Source organism: Carcharodon carcharias, chromosome 2 (genome assembly GCF_017639515.1).
Source record: "Carcharodon carcharias isolate sCarCar2 chromosome 2, sCarCar2.pri, whole genome shotgun sequence".
In the NCBI taxonomy this organism is placed as follows: Eukaryota; Metazoa; Chordata; class Chondrichthyes; order Lamniformes; family Lamnidae; genus Carcharodon; species Carcharodon carcharias.
The window spans coordinates 155,590,226-155,617,854 of NC_054468.1; the positions used below are offsets into that span (position 1 = coordinate 155,590,226).

Genomic DNA, 27,629 nt, shown 5'->3' on the forward strand with positions numbered 1-27,629 from the left:
TTGTGTAATTGATCCTGTCAATGGCCTCACAGCTGATTTTGCTGTGGGCCCGCCTTCCTGAAAATTTAAATGGACCGGGATGACGTCGGGGTTTCCGCCCAACGTCATCCCGTGTCATTTTATGCGTCGGTGAGCGAGCCCTGCCCCCTGCTCGCCAACGGCAAAATTCTGCGCAAAGTCTCTTTCTCGATCATTGAATATCTCATCTGTTGTACATTCAGCTTCTGTGAAAAATATCCTATTGGTTTTTCTAATCCAGTGTCATCTTCTTGTAACAGTACAGCTCCAATGCCTATATCGCTTGCATCAATGACCAACTTGAATTACTTGGCATAATTGGGTACTGCCAACACTGGTATCGGAGTTAATACAATTTTCAAACTATCGAATAAATTCTGACACTCCAATGTCCATTGAAACATCTTGTTCTTTAATAGTTCAGTCAGTGGAGCAACCACTCGGCAAAATTTGGTACAAATTTCCGTAAAACCCACTCATGCCCAGAAATCTCAAAAATTCTTGTTTTGTTGTAGGCACTGGGAAATCCATGATAGCCTTGACTTTCGTATCTCTTGGAGCCACCTTACCAGGTCTAATGGTATGGCCTAGAAACATAAATTGCGGTTTTGCAAATTCACTTTTAGCCAAGTTCAACACCAAATTAGCTTCTTGTAGTCGAGTAAATAATTCTTCCAGATGCTGTAAATGCTCCTCTCACGTCTGACTGAAAACGATTAGATCATCAATATAAACAGCACAATTGCATAGACCTGCAATCACTTTGTTTGTCAGTCTGAAATGTTGCATGTGCATTCTTCATACCAACTGGCATGACTTTAAACTGCTATAGTCTCCTTTGCTGTCTGCAACAACAATACCTGCCAATATCCTTTTAGCAAGTCAATCTTAGTCATAAATTTCAATTGTCCCCCTTTCTCAATGCAATCTTCCAACAGTGGCATGGGATATGAATCCACTTTTGTCACTGCATCCACCTTTTGATAGTCCACATACAATGTGTGTGTTCCATCCAGTTTTGGTATCAGTACAATAGGCAAACTCCAGTTACTGCAACTCGACTCAATGATATCATTTTGAAGCATGACATCAATTTCTTTTTTCTTAAACTTGTGATAACTTTGCTGGATTTAATCTATAAGGTTGTTGCCTTATTGAAGATGATATTTCTGCACATACATCATGTATCTTTCCTAACTTATTCCACAAATAGGTTTGTGTGACTGCAATAGCTTTTCCAAATCACTTTGACACTTGCTTGGAAGGTAACTCAATATTTCATTTAAATTTTCAAGCACCCCCTCATTATCCAATTTGATTAGAGGAAAATCAATTTCAGAGTCCTGCGCTTCTACTACTTTCTCATCATCCATCACAAATACCTATTTTTGTTCATCTTCCCAGTCAAAGTACTTTTTAAGCATACTTACATGACACACCCTCTGCTTCTTTATTCTATCTGGAATATTTATTAAGTAACTTACTTCAGTCAATTTCTTTTCAATCCTGTAAGGCCCACTAAGTCTTGCATTTAATGAATCACCTAGTGCTGGTAACAAAACTAGTACTTTCTCTCCAGAAACAAAACTGCGACTTTTAGCTTTCTTATCTGCTTTCACTTTCATCATTTGCTGTGATGTCTTTAAATGTTCCCTAGCAAACTCACATGCCCTGTTCAATCTTGCCCTGAAATTTGATTCGTAATCCAGGAGAAGTTTCTGAATTTTGACTCACCAATTTCTCATGAATCAATTTCAGAGGGAGTACAGCGAAGGTTCACTAGGTTGATACCAAGGATGGCAGGACTGTCATATGAAGAGAGATTGGTTTGACTGGGCCTATATTCACTAGAGTTTAGAAGAATGAGAGGGGATCTGATCGAAATGTATAAAATTCTAACAGGGCTAGACAGGCTGGATGCAGGTAGGATGTTTACCCTGGTTGGGGTGTCTAGAATCAGGGGCCACAGTGTCAGGATACAGGGCAGGCCATTTAGGACTGAGATAGGGAAAAATTTCCTCATTCAAAGGGTGGTCAACCTGTGGAATTCTCTACCACAGCAGGGTGTGGAGGCCAGGCCACTGAGTATATTCAAGAAAGGAATTGATAAATATTTGGACATTAGGGGCTTCAAGGGGTATGGAGAGAAAACGGGAATGTGGCGTTGAAATAGAGGATTAGCCAGGATCATATTGAATGGTGGAGCAGGCTCAAAAGGCCGAATAGCCTACTCCTGCTCCTAGTTTCGATGTTTCTATGTCCTCTTAGCTCATGATCATAAACTAGTTCAAAAGGACTAAAACCAGTCGATGTATTAGGAGCGTCCCTAATAGCAAATAACAAAAATGGAATTCCTGTATCCCAATCCTGTGCATAATCCTGACAGTAAGCTCTTATCATAGATTTTAAAGTTTGATGTCACCTTTCCAAAGCTCCTTGTGACTCCGGATGATAAGCTCTTGACTTAAACTGTTTCATCCCCAAACTGTTTATTACTTCCTGAAATAGCTGCGACATGAAATTTGACCCCTAATCTGATTGTATTTCCTTAGTTAAACCATATCTTGTAAAAAAATTCGATTAGCTCTTCCGTAATCTTCTCAGTTGTAATATTTCTTTAAGGTATCGCTTCAGAAAACCTGGTAGGCACATCCATTATTGTCAGGAAATACTGATTTCCACTTTTAGTCCTAGGGAGGGGTCCTACACAATCAACCTTGACCCTGGTAAAAGGTTCTTCAAATGCTGGTATTGGGATTAAAGGCACCGGCTTAATCACTGCTTGCGGTTTTCCTGTTATTTGACATAGTTAACAGGTTCCACAGAATTTGACTACATCCCTATGCAATCCTGGCAAAAAAAAACCCTCTGTATCTTTTCCTTTGTTTTCCTAATTCCTAAATGTCCTGCCATTGGAATTTCACGAGCAATCCTCAGAATCTCATTTCTATACCCTAATGGGATAACAATCTGATGCACCTCCCTCCAGCTTTCATTTGCTGAGATATAATCCGATCACCACTTTCTCATTAAAATATCTCCTCGAAGGTAATAACATACTGGAATACATTTTGCCTCTGTTTCTGAATAAGTTTTCTGATGTAACTGTTTTAATTGCAAATAATTTTTCTATAACTCCACTAACCTCCTTGAGTTAAACACTTCAGCTGAATTTTCCTGTATTCCTTCCTCCTGAACAATGTTATCAAACACAGTGCCAGCTAATTGGATTTTGACATCTTCTTCTTGCCTTCGCACTGCATGGTTATCTTGTTTTTCTTGTTCTTCCCTATGAGTCTTTGATCTCCTTACAACATAATCAGGAAACAATCCAGGATGTTCCTTCTGTAACACCTCTGTTGAAAACACTTCTACAGGCTGCTCAACTACCATAGGCATTACCCACATTTGCGATCTAGCTACATCATTGCCCAGAATAAATTGAACCCCTGCAATGGGCAATTTTTCCACCACTCCAACTATAACTTCACCATTCTTCCATTTGCTCTTTAAATTTACCTTCCACAATGGAATAGATTTAGCATCTCCATGAACCTCACTTACTATTACCTGCTCCTGCACTACTCCTTCAATATAAGGTTGCCCAGGCTGTTTTCTCATGTTCCTAAATTTCTGCCTGTAAGCTTCAGAAACCAACTCATATGCACTCAAAATAGCCTTTTTCACCACATCATAATTCACTGACATTTCTTCTGATAGCGAAGTATATACTTCATGCGCCCTACCTAATAACTTAGACTGTAATAATTTCATCCTAGTTTCCTGTGGCTATTTCATCTGTTTAGCTAGCTTCTCAAATGAAATAAAGAATGCTTCAATATCTTTTTCCTGAAACATTGGAAGAGCTTGTACAGATTTAAACATCTCCCCACTGGGTTCTACTCTGGCATCTCTTTTTTAACTGTCAAAATTTTCAGTTGGAATTCTCTCTCTCTCTTTCCTCTTTCTCTATCTTCTCAATTTCTAATTCCCTTTTATAAGCCATTTATTTGTCCTTTGCTTCAAGTTCAAGATTTTTCAGTTCCTTTGCTTGTTCAAATTCAAGCATTTTCAATTGTAACTGAAGTCTCACTACCTCCAGCTGTGACTCACGAGTGTCAGGTTTCATTTCTAACTGTAGATGCTGTGCTATACTTTTAATTATATCCGATTTCCCAGCCCCCTCAGGTAACCTTAATTTTAACTTATCTGCCAACTCTGTTAACTTACTTTTGGTTATTTTCTCCAACCCAATCAGAGTTATATCTTCTACTCAAAACAAAACAAAAATATCTGGAAAAACTCAGCAGGTCTGGCAGCATCTACAGAGAGGAGCACAGTTAACGTTTCGAGTCTGAATGACCCTTCAACAGAACTAAGTAAAAATAGAAGAGCGGTGAAATATAAGCTAGTTTAAGATGGGGGAGGTGGGACAAGAAGAGCTGGATAGAGGGCCAGTGATAGGTGGAGATAACTAAAAGATGTCACAGACAAAAGGACAAAGAGGTGTTGAAGGTGGTGATATTATCTAAGGAATGTGCTAATTAAGGGTAGAAAGCAGGACGAGCAAGGTACAGATAGCACCAGTGGGGGTGGGGTGGGGGGAAGGGATTGAAATAGGCTAAAAGGTAGAGATAAAACAATGGATGGAAATACACTTAAAAATAATGGAAGAATGTGGGAAAAGAAAATTCTATATAAATTATTGGAAAAAACAAAAAGGAGGGGGAAAATTGGAAAGAGGGTAGGGATGGAGGAGAGAGTTCATGATCTAAAATTGTTGAACTCAATATTCAGTCCGGAAGGCTGTAAAGTGCCTAGTCAGAAGGTGAGGTGCTGTTCCTCCTGTTTGCGTTGAGCTTCACTGGAACAATGCAGCAAGCCAAGGACGGACATGTGGGCATGAGAGCAGGGTGGAGTGTTGAAATGGCAAGCGACAGGGAGGTCTGGGTAATGCTTGCGGACAGACCGAAGGTGTTCTGCAAAGCGGTCACCCAGTCTGCCTTTGGTCTCTCCAATGTAGAGGAAACCTCTATATCTTCTACTCCCAGACAAGTCTTAGCAATTACCAAAGCCATCTTACAGTCTCACCACTTCTAAAATACCTCACCAACTCCTGAATTCAAAATGCTTCCCATACTCATACTCAAGATTCATACATACTTAAGATACTTAAGATTCACCAATTCCAAACGAATCAAGGAATTAGAAATATTTTTATACCGCTATAGCCACCAATTGTAATGACACAGAAGTTGGTAAAGCTGAGTTATTTAAAAATCCCAGAGGGAAACTTTAAACAACTGTCATAACCTATATTTTTAGGTGGTATGTTTGAGGTGTAGCTCTAAATTCAGGAATCAGACCACCAGATCTGGAGAGGTTTTTATACCAAATTACATGAGACATTTATTAATTTACACAAGTTAAGCATATACACATGTTACTACTATCATAACTTTTAACAAATTCCCAAACTAATCTCCATTAAGGCAACAGCAACCCAGAGACTTAACCAAACATCAGGTAAAGCATTTTCACCTTACAAATTCAAAATGAGGTTCCTTTCACTTTGGCTCCTGTAAAGACAGTTGTAGGTTTATAGCTGCTTTAATCTTAAATTGCCTCTGCCCTGCATACACAAAACTGCTATCTGTTATACCCAACACAGCTTATTCAATGTAAATTCTCATTGTATCACCAGCCCCTTTGAACTCCACCTCTTCTAACAATAAAACTCCTTCATAATACCCAATTTTATTAGTAATATAAACATTGCTTGGGCTCTGCTAGCTAGGTGCCAGATTTTACTCCCCTTCTTGAGTTCTCTATTCAACAAAATGCAAATGCACCCCACCTCTCTTACATCTCAAAACTAATACATATCAAAGCACCCAGCCTAGCTGGCTTTAATCCAATTAAGGCACACCCACAAGCTAAACCTCTATTTTTAAAAAAATAATTTCCAATAATTTTATATGCATTCATAGCTTCATGACAAGTACTTTTATTACTTTTATCAAACTGCTGGCTAGACAACAGCCAGAGTATTGTGTCAAATTTTGGGCCCCACAGTCCATGAAAGATGTCATACCTTGAAGAGGGTGCACAGGAGATTTGCCAAAAAAACTGAGAGAATACAGTTTTGTGGACAAGGGAAGTAGAATAAATGCGAAGAAACAGATGCCATTGACAGACACAGACATTAGTCAATTGGCAAAAAACAAGGAGTTTTTTTTAATGCAGCATGTTATGATGATCTGGAATTCATTTCCTGAAAGGGTGGTGGAAGCAGATGCAATAGTAACTTGCACAAAAGCACTGGCTATTTACTTGAAAAATAGAAGTTTACAAGAATATTGGGGAAAAAAGCTGGGGAGTGAGACTAAAGAGTTGGCACAGACAAAATGGGACAACTGACCACTTTCTCTGTTGTATGATTCCACCTTTGAGCCAGAAAATGCTGTTATTCAAGCTTATTAATGTCATTGTGGAGCATTGGATGAAGAGCATTTTTGGATCAATTGTTCAGACAGTTTTGATTGAGTTATCAAGCTGTTGCTTAACTGGTAACCAATGCAGGCTAGCAAACACAGGGAAGATAGGTGAACAGTACTTGTACAAGTTAAGGACAAGGATAACAGAGTATTGGATAATATAAAAATTGCAACCACATTCAGCAATCTCACCTCCTTCAATGTGGACAAATGTAGAACAGAATGGAATTCAACAGGATTTTCATATCTTGGCCATTCTTACACAGCTGTCTAACCACTGGCTCTGTGCAGATTGTTGTAGAGCACTGAAGAGTAATTTAAACCAAATTCTCAAACATTAAAATGACATCTAAAAAATAAGACATTACTTCTAATCTTCATTTTTCTACTGACAATTCAAGAGAAATGCCAAAATTAATATAGTGTCAGTCAATTTAGGTGCAAAAAGAAATGACGCATCAGAAATAAATAAACACGTGTTACTTGCACTTCGAATTTTGTTATGAGGATTTCTTCAAATTTCTCTAGCACAATCATACAGTTAGAATATATAACTCCAATGGGTATAGGAACATTTGCCTGAAGATTAAAGAACAAAACTTGCACTCTTCTGGAAGTGAGAAAAACACTTGGGGCTGAATTTTGCCCTTATTGGGCGGGCGCGGCTGGTGGGCCTGGGAGTGGTCGCAAAACCAACCTGCAGCCTGCGATCGGACCCCAAACGTGATTTCACGCTGGCTGGCAAATCAATGGCAGAGCGCTGCCATGGTGGGGACAGGAGGAGGGCGAGCATGGAAGTTTGCGCATGCGTGCACAGTGAAAGCTCCCTGAAGGCATAGAGCTGCCTCAGGGAGCTGAAGATTCGGAACATTACAATTAAAGATTTAAAAAATAAGGTGAACATGCCCCCTCATGTGACTCTGCCACATGAGCAGGGACATGTTATAAATGAGATTTAAACATTTTTATTTTATTTTCAACTTCTGTTGGAAACCGCATCCCACCCATGGATGAGGTTTCATAAAAAATCTAAAGGCCACTAGGCCTTTTCGCCCGTCCGCCAACCGAACGGTTGGACAGGCAGCAAGAAAATCAGGTTTAATTAATTAAGATCCTTAATAGGCCTTTTATTTGTCGGCGGGCATGCTGCTGCCTCTCGCACGTGCCTGCTGAGCAATGAGAGTGCGCGATGACGTCGGGACGCTCACCCAACTCACTCACACACTATCTTACTCTCGATCGGGTAAGGCGCACACCTGTCTGACGACAGAAAAATTCTGCCCTTGTAGTTGAGAGTGTGTCAATGTGGAGTTTTTTTTATTCATTCATGTGATATGGCGTCACTGACTAGGCCAGCATTTATTGCTCATCCCTAATTGCCCTTGAGAAGGTGGTGGTGAGCTGCCTTCTTGAACCACTGCAGTACCTGTGGTGTAGGTACATCCACAATGTTTGGGGTGGTAAGTAATTTAGACTGCTTGAATCAGGCATTGGTTCAACTTTATCTAGAAAATAACAGAACCAAGATACCAAGTATTTAACTTGCCAAGGACACAACAAAGTTTGGTTCGTCACTTAAACCTCCAATTTCCACTTCTGTAATATTGCCCAACTCCGCCCCAAAACAGTTCACCTACAGCTGAAACTCTCAGGTCGGAATTTTCTGAGCCCACGGGCACGATAGGTGGCATGGACAGAAAATATGGCGCGACCTGCTTCAAGGTGGCATGAAGGCAGGTCGTGATCGTCCACTCAGCCCGCCGTCAGCGCTCGCCATCGGTTGGCGGGGAGCTAATTGTAATACATTAGCTATAATTAAAAGGTCATCCCGCCAGGCTCTTGGAGCCCCATGTCCGTCCACGTCGGTGGGAATGCACGCTGACATGTTTCACAACAGCACGCAGGCGACATGCACTTGGTGGCCTTCACTTTGGGGGAACTGAGGTGAGTGAGCTGCAGTGTTCTCCACAGCTCACCTGTTGTTTACAGGCCTCAGGGGTGCCGGGGGCAACCGATGCCTGACTCCAGAGGTAACTGCTGAGGCAAAGGGTAGCGACCATTGTCAGCGGGGCAGGAAAGAGGTCAAGTGCTGCCCTGGCGCTGCATCCAGTGCACAGGCAATTGAGGTGGGGGTCAGGGTAAGTGAGGGAAGTGGCCACACATTAGGGACACCTGTATAAACTGACCATGCCTCTACAACTGAGAAAGATCAGGCGCAGCCACAGTGATAGGATTGGGGTCGGGTTCCTAGCCTGCCTGCCCATGAAAGCAATGCGGAGGCATCAAAGGGCCACCAAGTGCTCCAAGATGTAGCAGCAGGGTTAGGAAAGTTAAGTAAAAGTAGTTGCACAGCCTGGGCACGGATGTTGGTAACTCGTACATACTGTTCACTATTGTCACCCTGCCGATGGCTCCTTGTTCTGTTGAACAGTGTTCTTGTCAATCAGATGTGAAACCTTTCTGCACAAGATAAAGGCAGGTGTCTCAGTCCAGGGCCTCTTCCCTGTGCTCTGTACAGCCTTCAGACCACAGTGATGGTCCAGCCTCACACTCCCTGGAAACATTACTGATGCCTACACCTAGGAGGTGCTGGTCATTACTGCCAGGGTGCCGTGGGCAGGCACCACAGTGTTCTCTCATTCTCTGTGTGCTCTCAGCACCTTTAGGATGGGGCTGGCCCCCATCACACCAGCATATGTGACCAGAGATACTGTGCACCAGCTCCTGAAGGGCGAATGAGAGCCCACTCGCCATGGAAATGGCATGTTTCGCAGAAGTGAATAAATAATGAGGCAGGCTTGGGACAATACGGCATGAAAACCCACCATTTTCGTCGGCAGGTAGGACTCTGTTTTACCCGCCCACTACTGCACTTAGTGCAATTCTGGGAAACTTCCACCCTCAGCCGTGCTTTTGTTACCTCTAGATTTGACTATTCTCATGCAGACCTGTCCATCCTCCCACATTTTAACCTCTGTAAACTTGATGTCATTCGAAACTCTGTTGTCCCAGTCCTTACTCATACCAAGTACTGTTCACCTCGTCCCTTTGTTTGCTGGTCTACATTGGCTACTGGTTAAGCAACATCTTGATTTTAAAATTCTCATCTATTGTTTAAAATCCCTCCAGGGTCTTGCTTCAAAAGGCATTTGATAATATACTACACAGAAGATTAGTACACAAGATAAGGGCTCATGGAATCGGAGTAACGTAATAACATGGATCGAGAACAGGACAACAGACAGGAAGCAGAGAGTAGGGCTAAAAGGGCAAGCTGTGGAGTGGAGTGTCACAAGGATTCAGTGCTTGGGCCACAGCTACTTACAATCTATATTAATGACTTTTTAAAGACCAACAATAAGAGATATGATTTTCATGGAGCCAACAGGAACGTGAATCGGAAAACTTCCTGACTCAGCAGGCCTGCCTCCATTAAAAAGGTCCCAGCCCATCGTATTTTCATTCCGGGGAGGCGGGGGTGGGACGGAATCGGGCATGCTGCCTCCCGAGGCAAGCCCAAGATGCCAATGTGGTGGTGCAGATGGCGTGGTTGACAAGCTGGAAGGTCCATCTCTGTTTACTGGGACACCAGCCCAGTTGAATGTTGAATGTCAAATCCTCACCCCCAAACCACCCCACATGCCCCCCATACCCCTTAACATCTTCTCATAACCTCCCACTCCATGGCTCCTCATACCCCTTTGCCATCTCAAACCTCCATGCCCCATCATAGTCCATACACCATCATGCCCCCCATATCCCTCCATCTATCCTCCATAGCCACTCACCCAGTATCCACCAAGGGGAGACCTCAGGAGCCACGCTTTTGAAATAGACATGAAAAAATTTAAACTTTTAACAATCTAATAGAGTTCTCACTCAAACACAATGCATACTGAGAGAAAGCTGCAGAGCCATTCAACAAACACTAAATCCTCTGAAGTGATTAATCCGTTGCAACAGCAAACAAACATCTATTTAGTAACCACCTCAAAGACAGATAATCCTTTACTAACCTCTTTAAACGATCAAACTGTCTACACAATTCCTTATTGAAATAAGTGATTTAGGAGCTTTTGAAACTCAGCTAAGCATTGATTATGTGCTCAGCTGTCAAAACAAACCATCACAGCTCCAGACAATGAAGCCTTTTGAAACTAAAATAACATGGCTAGGTTTTTTCTAAGTTATGCCATATAGCTTGTCTATCAAAGCAGTTGAAGAGCAGTTGGCTGTGAAGTGAAAGCTACAGACCAATGTCTTTTCAAATTTAAAGCACTTGGGGTCATAACACGGTATAGTTCTCAAGTACCGTTTTCTTCAGTTTCGAATGCAAAGTGGCCTTTCTCCAAGGGGAAAATACTCTAGTGCATCACAATATTTACACATTGGTGGTCAATGTAATGGTCAACTTACTTTTGCAGGAAGAAACCCTATAATCAATAACTGCAGCAAAATCAGATCTAACTTATAACACAGCATCTAACTATTGAAACTTAAGGAACAGATTTTTTCGTATTGGGACCAGGGCTTGGTTGACAATTCCTCTGAGGTGCTGTGAACCATTCATACTTACAGAAGGGGCCCCAATTCCACAAAAATTGTGGGTGGGAGGTTTTGAAATGCCCACCCTAGCAATGGAGCCAACAAGAGCAGGAGTACTGAATATGGACTGGCTACTCACAGCCTTATCCTGCACCTGCAAAAGTTGCCGGAAAGGTGAATGGGGGTGGAATCCCAAAATCAGGTCCCATCCACCATTTTTAGGGCTCCTGAATTTGCCCAGCTCAGCAAAAATCAGGACCAATGTATCTGAAAGCGGGATTTTCTGGTTCCGCCTGCAGCAGCCATTGTCAGGGGCGGAACGGGAATATTTGGAGAGCAGCTAAAAGTCAGTCGAATTTTGGCCGCTCTCCAAATTTTCCCATCCACAGCGATGCCCACCACTAGTGGGACTGGAAAATCCTGGCCGAAGTTTGCTGACAATACAAAGCTACGTAGGAAAATAAGCTGTGAAGAAGACACAAAAGAGGCTGCAGAGAGATAAATACATGTTAATAATTAGAGGAGCATAGATGTCTTGGAGGATTGTGCGGCTGGAGGAAATGGGAGATAAGGTGGAGCATAAGAAAATACGAAATAGGAGCAGGCAACAAGATGGCAAATTGAATATAATGTGGGCAAGTGTGAGACAATTCACATTGGTAGTAAGAACAGAAAAGTAGAACATTTTTTAAAAGGCATGAAACTTGTAAATGTTGATGTTCAGAGTGATTAAAGTGTACTTGCACAAGGAACACAGAAATGTAACAAGCAATTGGCATGTTGGCTTTTATTGCAAGAGTATTGGATGATAATAAGGAAGTCTTGCTATAATTGTACAGGGCTTTGGTGAGACTACAACTTTGGTACTGTGTGCAGCTTTGGTTTCCAAATTTAATGAAGGATATACTTTCATTGTAGGCAGTGCAGTGAAGGTTCACTAGTTTAGGGGATAAGAGGATTATCAACTAATGAGAAGCTGAGGAAATTGGGCCTATACTCTCTGGAGTTTAGAAGAATGAGAGGTTTTGTGAAACCTTCTGTAAATATACATGATTCACAGCACCTCAGAGGAATTGTCAACCAAGTCCCTGTCCCAATACAAAAAAACTGTTTCTTGTTTCAATAGTTAGATGCTGTATTATAAGTTAGATCTGTTTTTACTGCAGTGATTGATTACAGGGTTTCTTCCTGCAAAAGTAAGTTGACCATTACATTGACCACCAATGTGTAAATATTGAGATGCACAAGAGTACTTTCCCCTTGGAGAGAGTGCCACAATGCTTTCAAAACTGAAGAAAACGGTACTTGAGAACTATAGTGTTATGACCTCGAGTGCTTTAAATGCCAACGTGCTTTAAATTTGAAAAAACAAAATTGGTCTGTAGCTTCTGTAGGTTCTGAAGAGACTTGACAGGGTAGATACTGAGATATTGTTTTTCCTGTTTGGGGAATCTTGGACACGGGCACAGTTTCGGGATAAAGGGCTGATCATTTAGGACTGAGATAAAGAGAATTTTCTTCACTCATTGTGAACCTTTGGAAGTCTCGGCCCCAGAGGGTCGTGGATGCTCTATCACTAAATATATTTAAGGCTGGGACAGACTAATTTTTGCTCTCTCAGGGAACCAAGGGATATGGAAAGCAGGTAGGAAAGTGGAGTTAAGGCCGATGGTCAGCCATGATCGTATTAAATGAGGGAGCAGGCTCAAGGGGCCATATGGTCTATTCCTGCTCCTATTTCTTATGTTCTTATGCTCCTCCTTATCTCTCTCATTTCCTCCAGCCCCACAATCCTCCAAGATATCTACGTTCCTCTAATTCTGGACTCTTGAGCCTCCACGATCCTAATTGCTCCTCCATTGGTGGCTGTGCCTTCAGCTATCTAGGTCAAAGCTTCCCAAGCTATTTTCCAATGTGACCATGTTTAAAATTAAAATGACCCCAGAAAGCAGCAAAAACAAAAGTGATAAAGCAGCAGAGTAACATTCAGTACATAATTGTTAAAGTTTGCATTTAATAATACATCATATAAGTACGAAAGTCTGTGTTTTTAAAGTACTTTGTAAAAACATTAATATTTTGTATACTCAGATAGGTTTCAGCCAAATTCTCCATATTCCCCTGTGATAGAAGGCTCAGCGAAGGCCCTCTTTCTTGCCATCCCCCAACACACATGGTATTCAGCCCCTCTTCCATTCCCACACACACTGTAATCAGCCCCTCTTCCGCCACCCTCCCATACCCCCTCTTTTGGTCCAGTTGCTGATACCTGTGAAGTGGAGTTGCCAGCCCAGGGTAAGGAGCCTCAGAAGCACAGTAAAGTTTCAAGCCGCCACTCACCTTCCCAGCTTAGCCATATGACTTCCCAGTTTTTCCTGCACACAGTAAGTCACTGAGTTACACTTGCCTGCCTCTGCCTGCAGAAAATTGTCACACAAGCATTCCGGCCCGCCGCTAAAAGTAGTTTCTGAGGTTAAAGAGCACTTTGGGCTCACCATCTACCCCTTGCTGTTTGATGGCAAGAAGCCAGTGAATCTAGAGCTGTCTCGCCAGACTCTCCTTTCCACAGTCACCATTGTTGTCTCAGAGGGGGAGAAGCTCACGATCGCAAACACTATCTCTGTGACCCCATTGAGGGTCATGACCCACAGTTTGGGAAACCCCTGGCTTAGGCCCTAAGCTCTCTTACACCTCTTTCGTTCTTTATGATGCTCCTTAAAACCTACCATTTTGGCCAAGACCCAATAGTTCCTCAAATGGCTTGGTATTCTACTTTGCTTTAAAATGCTCCTGTGAAGCACCTTCGGATGCTTTCCCACACAAATTGTTGAAGTTATAGCATTACTTGATAATTAGGAGATTGTTTGATATGCAGACTCAGTATTGTTTGTATGGCAAGATTAATATCAATAAAGCACATTACCTGTCGAAAGCAGGAGCATCAGCTTCAATACCTCGGGTCAGCCGCAGATGATGAGAGCCAACCTGAAAAATGAAGCAGAAAACCAGAGAGCTTTAGTAATCTTACGTAGATAAAAAAGGGCACAATCCTTTTTTTTCCCTCCAATTGTATCTCTCTTACTCCCTGCTGCACCACATGCATTTGTATACCAGAAAGCACTGTGGGATGAGGGGATGAGAGAAGCTGGATTAGGTAGGGAGATATTATCATCTTCTATAGTCTCAGTCCCACCACTGGCCATGCCACACCAATGCTTGCCAGTGCCATCTCCTCCATGGGGGTTAAGACATGAAGCCATGTCTATTTCCCAGCCAGTTAGGTGCTGCTGCCTGCGCTATATGCCACCCTGCACTGAAAAAGGGAGGACAGTGTGTCAGTGAGTGATTTGCAATTTAGGTAATGTGCCAGTGATAGTTGAATAGCTAGCAGTTTGTGCAAGCTGAGAGATGTAGATCTCAGGCCTCTAAGTAAGTGAGGGCAACATGTAGCTATAAATGTGAGTCGTGCTTGATAGTGAATGTTGATAGTTGAGTCAGTGGTGGTGGGGGGCGGTGGGGGGGTTGGGGGGCAGTCAATGATGGTGAGTAATGTGTGCGGTTAGTGGTTTATCTGTAATGATATGGCATTTGAAGGTGCTTTCAATGACCTTGGCCACTTGTGTGAGGTCAATGGACTTCTTCCTGTATTTGCGGTTAGACTGCTGTCAGTAACCGCTACAGCAACTTGCTCCTATTTCTTTCACTACATCGGTCCAGATGGCCTTCTGGTCCCCTGTGGGAGGAAGATCTCTCTCCTCCTATACACCTCTTGCACTGAGCCATCCAGTGCTTCATCAGAGAACCTCGGAGCATCTCTGCTCTCTAGGATTGTTAATTTAATTTTGTTCTTCAGTTTCAGTTCTCATTAGGACTGCTACGAATTTTAATTTTGCTTTAAAAAATGAGAAATGGAGAGGAAGAATATCACAGCGAGGTTGGGGGAATGAGTAAAGTTCTGATCTCCATCACTCGCAATGACATCATAGGGTGAAGCAGTACAATTATGCATGCACCGTGTTGGCTGCAAACATAGTCTTTTTATATGTGTGTATTTGTGTATGTATATTTGTATGTGTCACAGTGCCGAAGGAGGAGGGAGTGGCTAGGTTTCTGCCAGAGTTCAGTGCGGCAGAGAGGTTGGTGCGATCAAGTCAGTGTAGTCTGACTCAAGTTCAATGCCTCTCAAGATGATTAATTAATATATGGTACTGTTTTTAAAGAAATGGATAAGATGGTTGTATTGCTTTGCTTATTTTAGAAGACTTAAAACTAAAAATATCGGCCTAGAAATTGGGACGCATTGCACTTATTCTTCAGGGACTTCACTGCAACTAAAGGACCCAAAATGGCATCCATGTACATAGACACCACCTACAGGAAGTGTGCAGCATGCCATCTTGGTAAAGGAGGGAGTGCTCAGTAGATTATTGTACAGCAGCCATTTGTCAAAGAGAGAGATAATCAGCAAGAGGAGTGTCTAGTGCTGATTGGAAACTGTCACTTTCAATGCTCCCAGTGAATTGGATGCCAGGTGCTGACCTCACTCAGCCTAACATGATCCTGAACGTTGTGAAGTACTGCTCACCAGGATCATGCAGGTCTGTTGCCGGTTACACATAATTATAGTCACACAGCACAGGACGCCATTCTGTGAAACAGCTATACAATTAGTCCCACTACCCTCCCCTTTTCCTAAAGCCTTGCAAATTTTTCCTTTTCAAATGATTATCCAATTTCCTTTCAAAAGTTCGACTGAATCTGAAACAAAAACAGAAAACGCTGGAAAATCTCAGGTCTAACAGCGTCTGTGGAGAAGAAAAAAGTTAACGTTTCGAGTCCATATGACTCTTCTTCAGAGCTAGAGAAAAGATGCTGTTAGGCCTGCTAAGTTTTTCCAACATTTTGTTTTTGTTTCAGATTTCCAGCATCTGCAGTATTTTGCTTTTATATTACTCAACTGAATCTGCTTTGACCATTCTTTTAGGTAGCACATTTCCAATTATAACAAATTACTGTATAAAATGCTTAAATCTGTGTCCTCTAGTTGCAACCCTGCTGCCAGCAGAAACCTGCCTATGTACACTATTAAAACCCCTCGTAAATTTGAATATTTTGATTCTCCCCTTAATTTTCTCAGTTCTAAGGAGAACAATCCCAGCAACTCCACGTAACTAAAGCTCTTGATCCCCGAAACCATTCCAGTAAGCCTCTTCTTCACCCTCTCCATGTCCTTGACACCCATTCTAAAGTGAGATGCTCAGAACTGGACACATTGGGGCCTAACCAGTGATTTGTAAACGTTTAGAAAAATTTCCTTGCTTATGCATTTGTTCCACATGCTTTTTATGAAATTGTTTTACTACTTTTGGCTGCTGCTTGACTTTTAGGCATTTTTTGCTGAGTTCTAGTTCAGTTCAAAGTTTAATTTGTCTGTGCAGAAAGGATTCCAGCTGTTCTTGTTGTATTGTCTCCTTCTGGCTCTTGACACAGATGACTTGGTAAGGCCACCTCAAGGAACTGGGCACAAATGGAAACTTGAAAGAGCAGGAAAAATTGCCAGAAGAGGAAAGAAGGAGCAAGAGACCATAGCCACACTGTACCTTTGGGGATCACTTCTCATACCTCACACATTGCTTGAAGTTGAAATATGTTGTTACTGAGCTATGCTAGGTGCTGCAGCCACAACTGCAGTCTGGCAGCCGGGCATGGGCAGCACTGCCTGTGGCTGGAAAAGTCATCCTGCTTGTCGCCCTCAACTTTTATGGCACAGTCTCTTTTCAGGCTGCAAGAGGTGACATTAGCAACATCTCCAAGTTCAATGTATCAGGAGCTAACGAGGCTCTATACAGCAGGAGAAACACTTAAGTTGCCTTCCCTATTGACAGAGGGAAGCAGAAATAGTAAGCACAAAGTTTCGCACATATGGAAAGCTTCCAGGCAGTGCAAGATACTTTTGACTGCACACACATTGACTTGCCTTTCCTCCATCAAACTCCTTGAATATTCACTATTGGAAAGGATTCACTTCCTCAGTATAGAACTGGTTTACAATCACAGGCAGCTGGGATCATTCAGTTCTGTGCATGATCCCAGCAGCAGTCATGACACTTTAACCTGCACCAGTCTTCTGCGCCATCTTTATTTCAACAAGACCTCCAAACAACAATGGAAATTTATACAGTACCTTTAACATTATAAAACGGTCCAAGGTACTTCAGAAGCGTAAACATGGAACGTTAGTTTCCATATTTAACAAAGAGTACATTTGCATTGGAGGCAGCACAGCAAAGGTTCAATAGATTGGTCTCTGGGATGGGGGGGTTTGTTCTAGGATGAGAGGCTGAGTAAATTGGGTTTAAGAATGAGAGGTGCTCTCATTGAAATATACAAGATTCTGAAGGGGCATGACAGGGAGAGTTTGTTTGGTCTGGCTGGGGAATCTAGAACATGGAGGCACAGTCTCAGAACTAGGGGACTATCATTTAGGACAGAGATGAGAAGAAATTTCTTCACGCAAAGGGTTGTGAATCTTGGGAATTCTCTATCCCAGAAGATTTATACTCCATCATTAAATATATTTAAAGGCTGAGATAGACAGATTTTGGGTCTCTCTGGGAATAAAGAGGTATGGGGAACAGATAGAAAAGTGGGTTTGAAACCAAAAATCAACCATGATCATATTGAATGGTGGAGCAGGCTCAATGAGCCATGTGGCCCACTCCTGCTCGTATTTCTTATGTTCTAAAGTTCTTCTTAAAAAACAAAACATGACACCAAGTCACATAAGATGATATTAGGGCAGATGGCCAAAAGCTTGGTCAAAGAGGTGGTTTTTAGAAGGAAGGTGAGGTGGACAGCAAGTGAGGTTTAGGGAGGGGATTCCAGAGCTTAGGGTCTTGGCTGCTGAAGGCAGTAATGGTGGAGCAATTAAAATCAGGGATGGTCAAGAGACCAGAATTAGATGAGCACAGATATTCTGGAGGCTTGTAGGGTGAAGATTATTACTGGAATAGAGAGGGGGGAGGTCATAAAGGATTTAAAAACAAAGAGGTGAATTCTAAAATATGTACGTTGCTTAACTGGGAGTAAGTCAGTGTAAGTCAGTGAGTACAGGGATGATAGGAGAACAGGATTTGGTGCTCATTAAAACATGGCCATAGAGATTTGGATGACCTCAAGTTTACAAAGGGATCCTCCCTATGGGGAGGCCAGCCGGCAGTGCGCTGCAATAGTTAAATCTAGAGGTTATGAAGGTATGGCTGAGGGTTTCAGAGCTGAGAGCTGAGACAGGGCAGAGTTGGGTGAAATTAGAGGTGCAAATAGATGGTTTTAGTGATGGAAGCTCATCTCAGGCCAAATATGACACCAAAGTTATGAAAAATCTAGTTCCCTCAGGCAGTTGCCAGGGAGAGGGATGGAGTCAGTGGTTAGGGGACAGAGTAGAAAGACAGGCCAGTGAGAAACAATGTTCATAGCCTCCAGACAAAGCTCAAAGAAGCCAGTTTAGGAACCAAGAGTACAATGCTGCCACAAGAAACATCATTTGACAAACAACTGACATCATTGAACAATGCTTCTGCTGCCTGGACTGTTCAGGTGGAGCCCTGTAGAACACCACTGAGCAGGTATTCAGATTTATGATCATCTGAAACATACTGCACCACTCCACCATCACGTGGAGCCATTAACTGTGCACTTGAAAATTCTTGAAGTGGAGCAAGAAGAGGAGGAAGAGTGGCAGGAAGAGAAGCTGTAACCAAGACAGCACCTTTCTATCAGAGTTCTAATTATTCCGTTCACTGAAGAGCAAAATTCCAAGTCCCCATTCTTCAGCAGTCCAACACTCAACAACTTACATTTAAATAGCACCTTTAATGTAGTAAAATGTTCCAAGGCACTTCACAGGGGTGTTATTAGGCAAAAAAGATGCAGTAAGAAAATAAGATAATTTAAAATTTCAAAACCTGATGGAATAAATTCTACTTGTAATAGTTAATCTTCAGAGCCAGAGAGGTAGATTGGTAATAACTAACACTTATCACAGTTAACAAAGGGGACGCTCAGGGTGAGATATTGTTTTCACAAAACAAACAACAAAATTGCGCAATATTTGGATATTCGCATGTCATCATCCATCAGCTACTCATCTGAAGTTGCTGCACTATTTACCCATAAATAACAGTGACACCATTAGCCTTTCCATTATTTTGACAGCATGTTCAGACAAACAACTCTTACATTTATACAAAAATAAACAAATTACTCTAGTGCCTTCCCTCAGTGCTTGTCTCTTGTACTCCTTTGCCTATCCTGGTGCTTCTAGGAGTTGTTTTCCCAATTATTGCAGCTTAGGTGGTGCATTGTTGCTAATCTTGCAATAAATAAATTGCAGATGGCCTTGGAGGACAACCTAGAACACCTCTGGGCCTCCAAGGTACAGCTCCAAACTATACCATCTCAGATTGGGCTAGCTGGCTCACAGGGCAAGCAACGGTACCAGCGGAGTGGCAGTAGGTATGCTGTCTGCCTGAGAGAGAACAAGACAGCGGGTTCCTCCTCCATGGAGTCAACCCCACTCTCCTGGGGCTGCACTTCAGAACTCCTAGTATTCAGTGGGAGAATAGAGTACTGAATTTCTGTTACATTCTGGAAATTGCTTTCAACACTGGCACCCAGAATAAAGACGGATGTCATCTAAGCTTCCATGGCAGTGTTTTCGGCTTGGATTCATCATGAGATGCTCCATCTTGGTGAGTTCCACAGCTGATTAAGTTAATCGCTCATGTTAATGGTTGGTTGATTATGTTGTTAAAGGTACCCAGGTGATGGTCATTGCTTGAATAAGGACTAAGAGCAAATATAAAGAGAATCAGCTAGTTAGGAGCTAGATCCATAATACGGCATCCTGTGAATAAACCTACTATCAAAGAAAAGATCTGTGTCTTGCTTTGTACTTCACCATGTCTTAGATCTATTTAACAACTTGTTCCATGTTAGAAAGGATGGGCTGCAACTGGGCACAAAGACCTATGACAACTTAGACGTAGATTACTCCATGCTTCATGACATGGTACACAATTCCTCCAGCAGCCTGCCTAGTGGACTAAGCATTTTCCAATATACATCCGTCAGCCTTCTTCTGTAGCCAGCCGTATCAATGTCCGCATCTGAGTTGTCAGCTGCAGAATTAATGCGTGACCTCACCCTCTGGAAAGCCAGCACCTTTTCTCTGCACATTTGCGTCCAGTGAGCCACCACGTACAAATCCCACCTCTAACTTAGCCTCTAAAGGATGTGTTATGTCAGTATCTGAGCCGGTGGCTGCAAGAGTCAGATCAATGCATTGTCAGTATCACTCTCATCCTTGAGGAAGATACAAGAGATAGCTTGTGGAGTGATGAAAGCAGAGAAAATAAGTGGTCAGTGAGGAGAGGCTTCAGCCTGACTGAGACAGAGACCAAGCGAGTATATTTGGGAATTTGGTTCAAAGTGGGAATTCAGTGCATGGGGGAAAGAGATGCTTTAGGTAAGGTTTACTGCAAGAAGTAAAGTATGAAGTGTAGGGAGACAATGTTTTTTCCTTCTACTCTTTTTAGCCTCCAGTATTTGATTTCCACTTTGGTGCAGCAGAAGGAGCAGGTAAACCAGTAACTGGCATTATTAGTTTTATCAGTTTAGTAGGTATTGTCCTGTTTTATCAGTATTGTAAAGTTTACTGGCAATGCCAAAACCTATTGGGAGATGTAGGCTTTATTAATTATGACTAATTAGTTAGCAATTATTAATTAATTAACACATATTGGAGATGGCATGGCAGGTGACATGCTATGACTGCAGGATGTAGGAGCTTCTGCATACCAGTGTGATCCAGGACAAACACATCTGCAGTAAATTTTGCGGCTGCAGGAGCTTCGGCTCCAAGTTATTGAGCTGGGGTCGAGCTGCAGACATTGCAGCACATCAGGGAGGGGAAGAATTATCTGGACACTTAATTCCAGGAGGCAGTCACACCCCTTAGGATAGGGTCTTCTGATTTGGTCAGTGGTCAGGGACAGTAGGGTGCGACTGCAAGTGAGGCAGGTAAGGGGACCCAGAGATCAGGAGTGCAAGGATCTCAGCCGTTGCAATTGTCCAACAGGTTTGAGATTTTTTCTGCTTGTTTGGATGAGAGTGGGGGCTGCAGGGTGGATGAGCTAACTGGCCATGGCACCATGGTACAGGAAGGAATTCAAGCTGGGGGAGTTACAAGGAATGTAGTGGTAGTAGCGGACAGTATAGTCAGAGTGTTTGACACTGTTCTCTGCAGCAAAGAGCGTGGGTCGAGATGGCTGTGTTGCCTGGTGCCAGGATTTGGTACGTCTGCTCGGGGCTAGGGAGAAACTTACAGCGGGAGGGGAAGGACCCAGTCGTCATGGTCCATGTTGGCACCAACAATATAGACAGCACAAAGAATAGTAGTTTGAGGAGCTTGGCACCAAATTAAGAAGGAAACCTCAAAGGCCATAATCTTTGGATTATTACCTGAGCCTCATGCAAATTGGCATAGGACAAATCAGATTAGGGAGATGAATCTGTGGCTTAAAGACTGGTATGGGAGAAGTGGGTTCCATTTCGTGGAACACTGGCACCAATACTAGGGAAAGTGAAATCTGTGCCATTGGGACAGTCTACATCTGAACTGTGCTGGGACCGGTGTTCTTGTGAGCTGCATAACTAGGGAAGTAGAGAGGGTTTTAAACTAAGTAGTGGGGGTAAGGGATCAAATATGGTAAGATGTGGTAAATGAAAGAGTAGAGACATAGCAGAAGAGAAAGGTATTAATGCAGGAAATGAAAAACAGACGGTGACAGGAAAGGGTAGAGAGTACAAATCTAACGGTAAATCAACAAATCAAACTAGAGGTTATAACAAGGATAAAAGGATCAAACTAAAGGCTCTGTATCTGAATGCACGAAGCATTCAAAGCAAAACAGATGAACTGAGAGTGTAAATAGAAATAAATGAGTACAATTTGATAGCCATTACAGAGACATGGCTGCAGGAGGACATGGAATGAGACCTGAATATTTAAGGGTATAGGGCATTTAGGAAGGATGAGAAGCGAAGAAAAGGTGGAGGGGTGGCTCTGTTAGTTAATGATGTTATTAGCACAATAGAGAACGATTACCTAAATTCAGGAAACCAGGATGCGGAAATGGTTTGGATAGAGGTGAGGAATGTTAAAGGCAAGAAGTCACTTGTGGGGGTCGTGTACAGGCCTCCTAAAAGTAACCACGTGGTAAGGTGGAGCATAAAGGAAAAAATAATGGGAGCTTGTCAGAAAGGCACGGTGATAATCATGGAAGATTTTAATCTACTGAAAAAGTTAGATGGGCAAAGGTAGGTTGAGGAATTTATAGAATATTTCCTGGATAGTTTCTCAGAACAGCATGTTCTGGAGCCAACCAGAGAGCAGTCTATACTAGACCTGGTATTGTGCAACGAGATGGGATTAATTAATGATCTCATAGTGAAGGTGCCCCTAGATAGCAGCGACCATAATATGATTGAATTTTACATTCAGTTTGAGGGAGAGAGGAGTGGGTGCGAGACTGTTTTTAAGGCTCAATAAGGGCAATTATGACGGCATGTAATGAGAGCTGGCCAAAAGTGAATTGGCAAATTAGGTTAAGGGAGAGGTCAATAGAGATGCAATGTCAAACATTTAAGGAGCTATTTCAGAATACACAGAATAGATACATTCCACCGAGTAAGAAAAAGCCTAAGGGACAGACACATCATATGTGGTTAACTAGAAAGGTTAAAGATATCTGGCAAGATTTTTAACTTCATTAGGCCGGCTCAGCGGGCAGGCCCGGGAGCAGTCGTGAAAACGACCGCCACCCGCGATCGGGCCCCAACTGTAATTTCATGCTGGCTGGCCAACTAATGGCCAGCCAGTGTGAATTGCTCGCTGCAGCGCTGAGCGCCACTGGGGTGGGGGAAAGAGGAGGGCAAGCACAGACGTTTGAGCATATGTCTGGGTGCACACACTGAAAGCTCCCTGAAGGCGCAGAGCTGTCTCAGCGAACTGAAGATTTTCTAAAACATAAATAAAAAAGGTAAAAATGTTAAAAACATGTCCTCATGTGACTCTGTCACATGAGCAGGGAAATATTATAAATGAGATTTCAACATTTTCATTTTATGGAAGAGGTTTCATAAAAAATCCAAAGGTCACCTGGCTGATTCGCCTGCCCGTCCACCATAAGCATGGACAGGCAGCGAAAAATTGCATTTAATTATTACTTTAAGGGCCTTAATAGGCCTTTAATTGTTAGCGGGCCACTGCCAACTCACGCACATGCCCGCCATATGGAATATTGCATGGGTACACGATGACATCAGGCTTGAGCTTGTCAGGTACACACCCACACGCTGAGCAAAAAATTCTGGCCAGTATCAAACTTAAAGAAAATGCATATAATTGTGCAAAGATAGGTGGAAGTTCAGGAGATTAGGCAGAATATAAGGAATAGCAAAGGATGACTAGAAGATTAATAAGGAGGGAAAAATTAGAGTACAAGAGAAAGCTAGCCAGTAATATAAAAGATAGTAAGAGATTCTAGAAATATTTTAAAAAGAAACGAGTTAATAAATTGAGTCCTGAGAATTGATGATGGTAAACAAGGAAATGGCAGATGAAATGAACAGATATTTTGCTATAGTCTTCACTATAGAAGATACAAAAAAGGTCCAGAAGCAGCTATAAATCACGAAATGGATGTCAGGAAAATTACTATCACCAGAGAAGTGGTACTGAGCAAATTGTTGGAGCTGCGGGCTGACAAGTGCCATGCTCCCGGTGGACTTCATCCTAGGGTCTTAAAAGAACTGGCTAGTGTCATAATTTTCATAATATTTTCTGGTTTATTGTGAAGTAGCTTTATGGGGACCAAGCAGTTGTGATTTAATTACATTTGGAGTCAAGGAGACTGCAAGCTTTAACTCATCAAAAGAGGTTAGGTGTTTGATATGCTAACAAGTAAATATGGATGCTGGCTTAGCATGTAAGATGTGATGGGAATTTGTATTTTTAGATAGTTGAAGGGAGATTTGGATTTCAAGGGGATTTTAGTCTGTTTGCAACTAGCCAGATAAGCAAGGCTAAGGAATGTGTTTATTTTTTCCGAAAGGTTACTGACAATAAGTCGTAGCAACATGGACGTTTTTATATTGTGAGGAAGATACAGTTTCAAAGACATAAGAAACATTAGAATTTACATATTAGAAAGAGAGAAACATATATAAAGGAGAATAAGGCTGTTTGTCAAGAAAAGTCCTTGTGAGATCTAACTGCATTATGTGAAATAGCCTTAATGAAGCCCCCAGCATTTGTGCATAAGTTTGCTGTCTACCAAAACTGAAGCTAGAGAAAAGCCACTTGGAATTCCACTGTCCAGGGTATTGTGCTAATTTTCTGGGTCCATTTAAAATCTAAAATCTAGTTTTGGACCGTTGCCGTAAAGGGGGTGTAACTGGGAGTCAGGTTAATTAGGAATTTTAGGAGGTATTGTAATATTAAGTAATTTGTAGTCTTACGTTTGTGCTCAAAATCTTTTCTTTTGATAATAAATATTTTAATTTAGTTTTTAAAAAATCTCTAAAAGTCTTGGTGGACTAATACTTCTGAAATCAGTGCACGCATCTCAAAATAAATACAAATTGCAAAACTATTGTGACAGTGTGATCAAGCTTCCCTCATTGATTTTGTCCGCCCGGCACACATCATCTGCTGCGTCATAACAAATTGGGGGCTCTTTGCAGGTTATTTCAAATTCCTTGATTGGTTTGGAGTTGGTGCATCTTAAGATTGCAAGTTCAAGAAGTACTTTGAATTCAGGGGTTGGTGTGAGGGATTTTAAGGTGATGAGACTGCAAAAATGGCTCTATCCATGTCTTAAGCTTTTCTGGAAGTAGAAGGTGTAACTCTGACTGGGTTACAAAAGTATCTAAGGGTAAGTTAACAGAGCTAGTGGATAAGTTGCAGTTGAGGTTACCTGTAGGGGCAAAGAAGGCAGACATAGTTGAGGTAGTAGCACAGCATTTGAAGTCAGAAGTGATAACTGACAATAGTGAGTCACAGCTGGAGGTAGTGAAACTTCAGTTACAAATGAAGAAGCTTGAATTTGAACAAGCAATCAAAATGAAAAATCTTGAACTAGGTGCAGCAGAAAAAGAAAGGGCAGAGAAAGAAAAGGAAAGAGAAAAAAGAGACAGTATTGCAAAGAGAAATGGAAATTCGTAAACTTGACCTCCAGAGGGAAATGTTAGCAATGGAGGAGAGGGTGAAAGAAAGAGCAAGAAGGTTCTAGCTGAAACAGCTGGACTTTAAACAGAGATCTCAAATGCTGAGGAAGGTTCTGACGATGCAAAAGCTTTCAACCTAAAACCCAGTGGTGTTTAAAAGTGTACAAGTTCTTCTGGGATTTGAAGCAAGAGATGTGGAGGCATTCTTTATTTCATTTGAGAAGATAGCTAAACAAATAAAATGGCCACAAGAAAATGGGACATTACTTTTACAGTCTAGGTTAGTAGGTAGAGCTCATGAGGTTCATGCTTCATTGTCAGAAGAAATGTTGGATTATGATGTGGTTAAAAAAAGGCTATTTTGAGTGCATATGAGTTAGATCCTGAGGCATACAGGCAGAAATTTAGGAATATTAGAAAACAGCCTGGTCACACTTATTTTGAGTTTGAGAGAGTAAAATAAAATAATTCTGACCAGTGGATATGGGCATTAAATGTAGAGACAACATATGCAGCTGTTGGAGAAGTAATTCATTTGGAAGAATTTAAAGATTCAATTCCTTCAGTAGTGAGAACTCATGTGGAGGAACAGAGAGTTAAAACAGTAAGACAAGCAACAAAGACAGCTGATGATTATGAGTTAGTTCACAGATCTAAACCATTTTCATCACCCTTTTAAATCAGAGAAGGATAGAAAGTGGGAAGGTAAAAGGAAGGTCAGGGAAGAGGAGTAGGTGGAAATTCCCAGGAAGTTTTTTCTCAGAATAAAAAGCAAGGTGCTGAGGGTAGAGGTGACACTCAAAAATTGAGGTGTTTTCATTGTAATAAAGTTGGGCACACAAAGGCAATGTGTTGGAAATTACAGGAAAAATCTTTTGCAATTGTTGGGATGCAGAAAAGTTCTGGAAGTAAAAGTAATGTGGATTCTGAGGTTCAGGCACAGGAAAAAAACATTGGTTTGTGTACAGGTAAAGCAGGAAGAATCAGTGATAAGTAAAGAATTGGAAATGTGTTCACAATTTACCCAAGGGAGTTCTGAGGAGCAGGTTGCAGAAATGTTTAAAGACTCTGTATGTAAAGGGGAAGTCTTTCCATGTGTACAGGGTGGAGCAGGTAAAGATATTAAAACTTTAAGAGACACTGGGGCTAGTAAATCCTTAATGTTGTGGGATAGTGACATGACATTTGTTGTTCAGAAGGAGTGTTGCAGGAGCAAGTGATAATAAGCAGGGTTCATGGAGATGCTAAACTTATTCCATTATGGAAGGTAAATTTAAAGAGTAAATGAAAAACAGGTGAGGTGACTGTTGGAATAGTGGGAAATTACCCATTGCAGGGTTTCAGGTAATGATATAGCTGGGTCACATATATGGGTAGATTAGCAGCCTGTAGAGGTGTTTTCAACAGAAGTGTTGCAGAAAGAGCATCCTGGATCGTTTCAAGATTGTGTGGTAATTAAATCACAAGCTCACAGGTTGAAACAGGAAGATGAGGAAGTCAAAAGGGAGGGAAAAGTTGATGAAGTTCAATTAGCTGATACAATCTTTGATAAGATTGTTCGGGAAGAAAGAATAGAAGAAAATGCAGCTAAAGTGTTTAGCTCAAGGCAGTTGAGGGAGTTACAGCAGAAGGATCCATGAATAAAACAGTTATATCAGACAGCTTACTCAGAAACAGAGGCAGAATGTATTCCAAAATGTTATTACCTTAAGGGTAATGTGTTAATTATGAAGTGACGACCAGATCATCAAGTTCCAGCAGATGAAAAATGGATGGAAGTGCATCAGATTGTTATACCATCTAGATATAGGAATGAGATACTGAGAATAGCTTATGAAATTCCAATGGGGGACATTTAGGAATTAGAAAGACACAGGCAAAAATACAAAAACATTTTTATTGGCCTGGATTGCAGAAAAATGTAGTCAAATTCTGTAGAACATGTCACACATGTCAAGTGATAGGAAACCCACAAGCAGTGATTAAGCTGGCACCTTTAATTCCAATTCAAACATTTGAAGAACCTTTTACTAGGGTCATAATTGAATGTGAAGGACCTCTCCCTAAGGCTAAAAGTAGAAATCAGTAATTGCTGACAATAATGAATGTACCTACAAGGTATCCTGAAGCAATATTGTTGAGAAATATTACAACAAAGAGAATTGTGGAGTTGACTAAATTTTTTTACAAGATATGGTTTACCAAAAGAAATACAATCAGATCAGGGTTCAAAGTTTAAGAAAGTGATGAACAGCTTGGGGATAAAACAGTTTAAGTCAA

General features: G+C 41.7%; 1 protein-coding gene across 1 annotated transcript in view; it reads right to left on the reverse strand.

Annotated features, from left to right (window-relative positions):
* LOC121269593 (synaptojanin-2-like) overlaps window positions 1–27,629 on the reverse strand; it is a 505,511-nt gene that overhangs the window by 396,215 nt on the left and 81,667 nt on the right. The window contains exon 6 of the mRNA XM_041174296.1: window positions 13,984–14,045. Within this exon, the coding sequence (XP_041030230.1) occupies window positions 13,984–14,045 (62 nt within the window). The remainder of the gene's footprint in view (window positions 1–13,983; window positions 14,046–27,629) is intronic.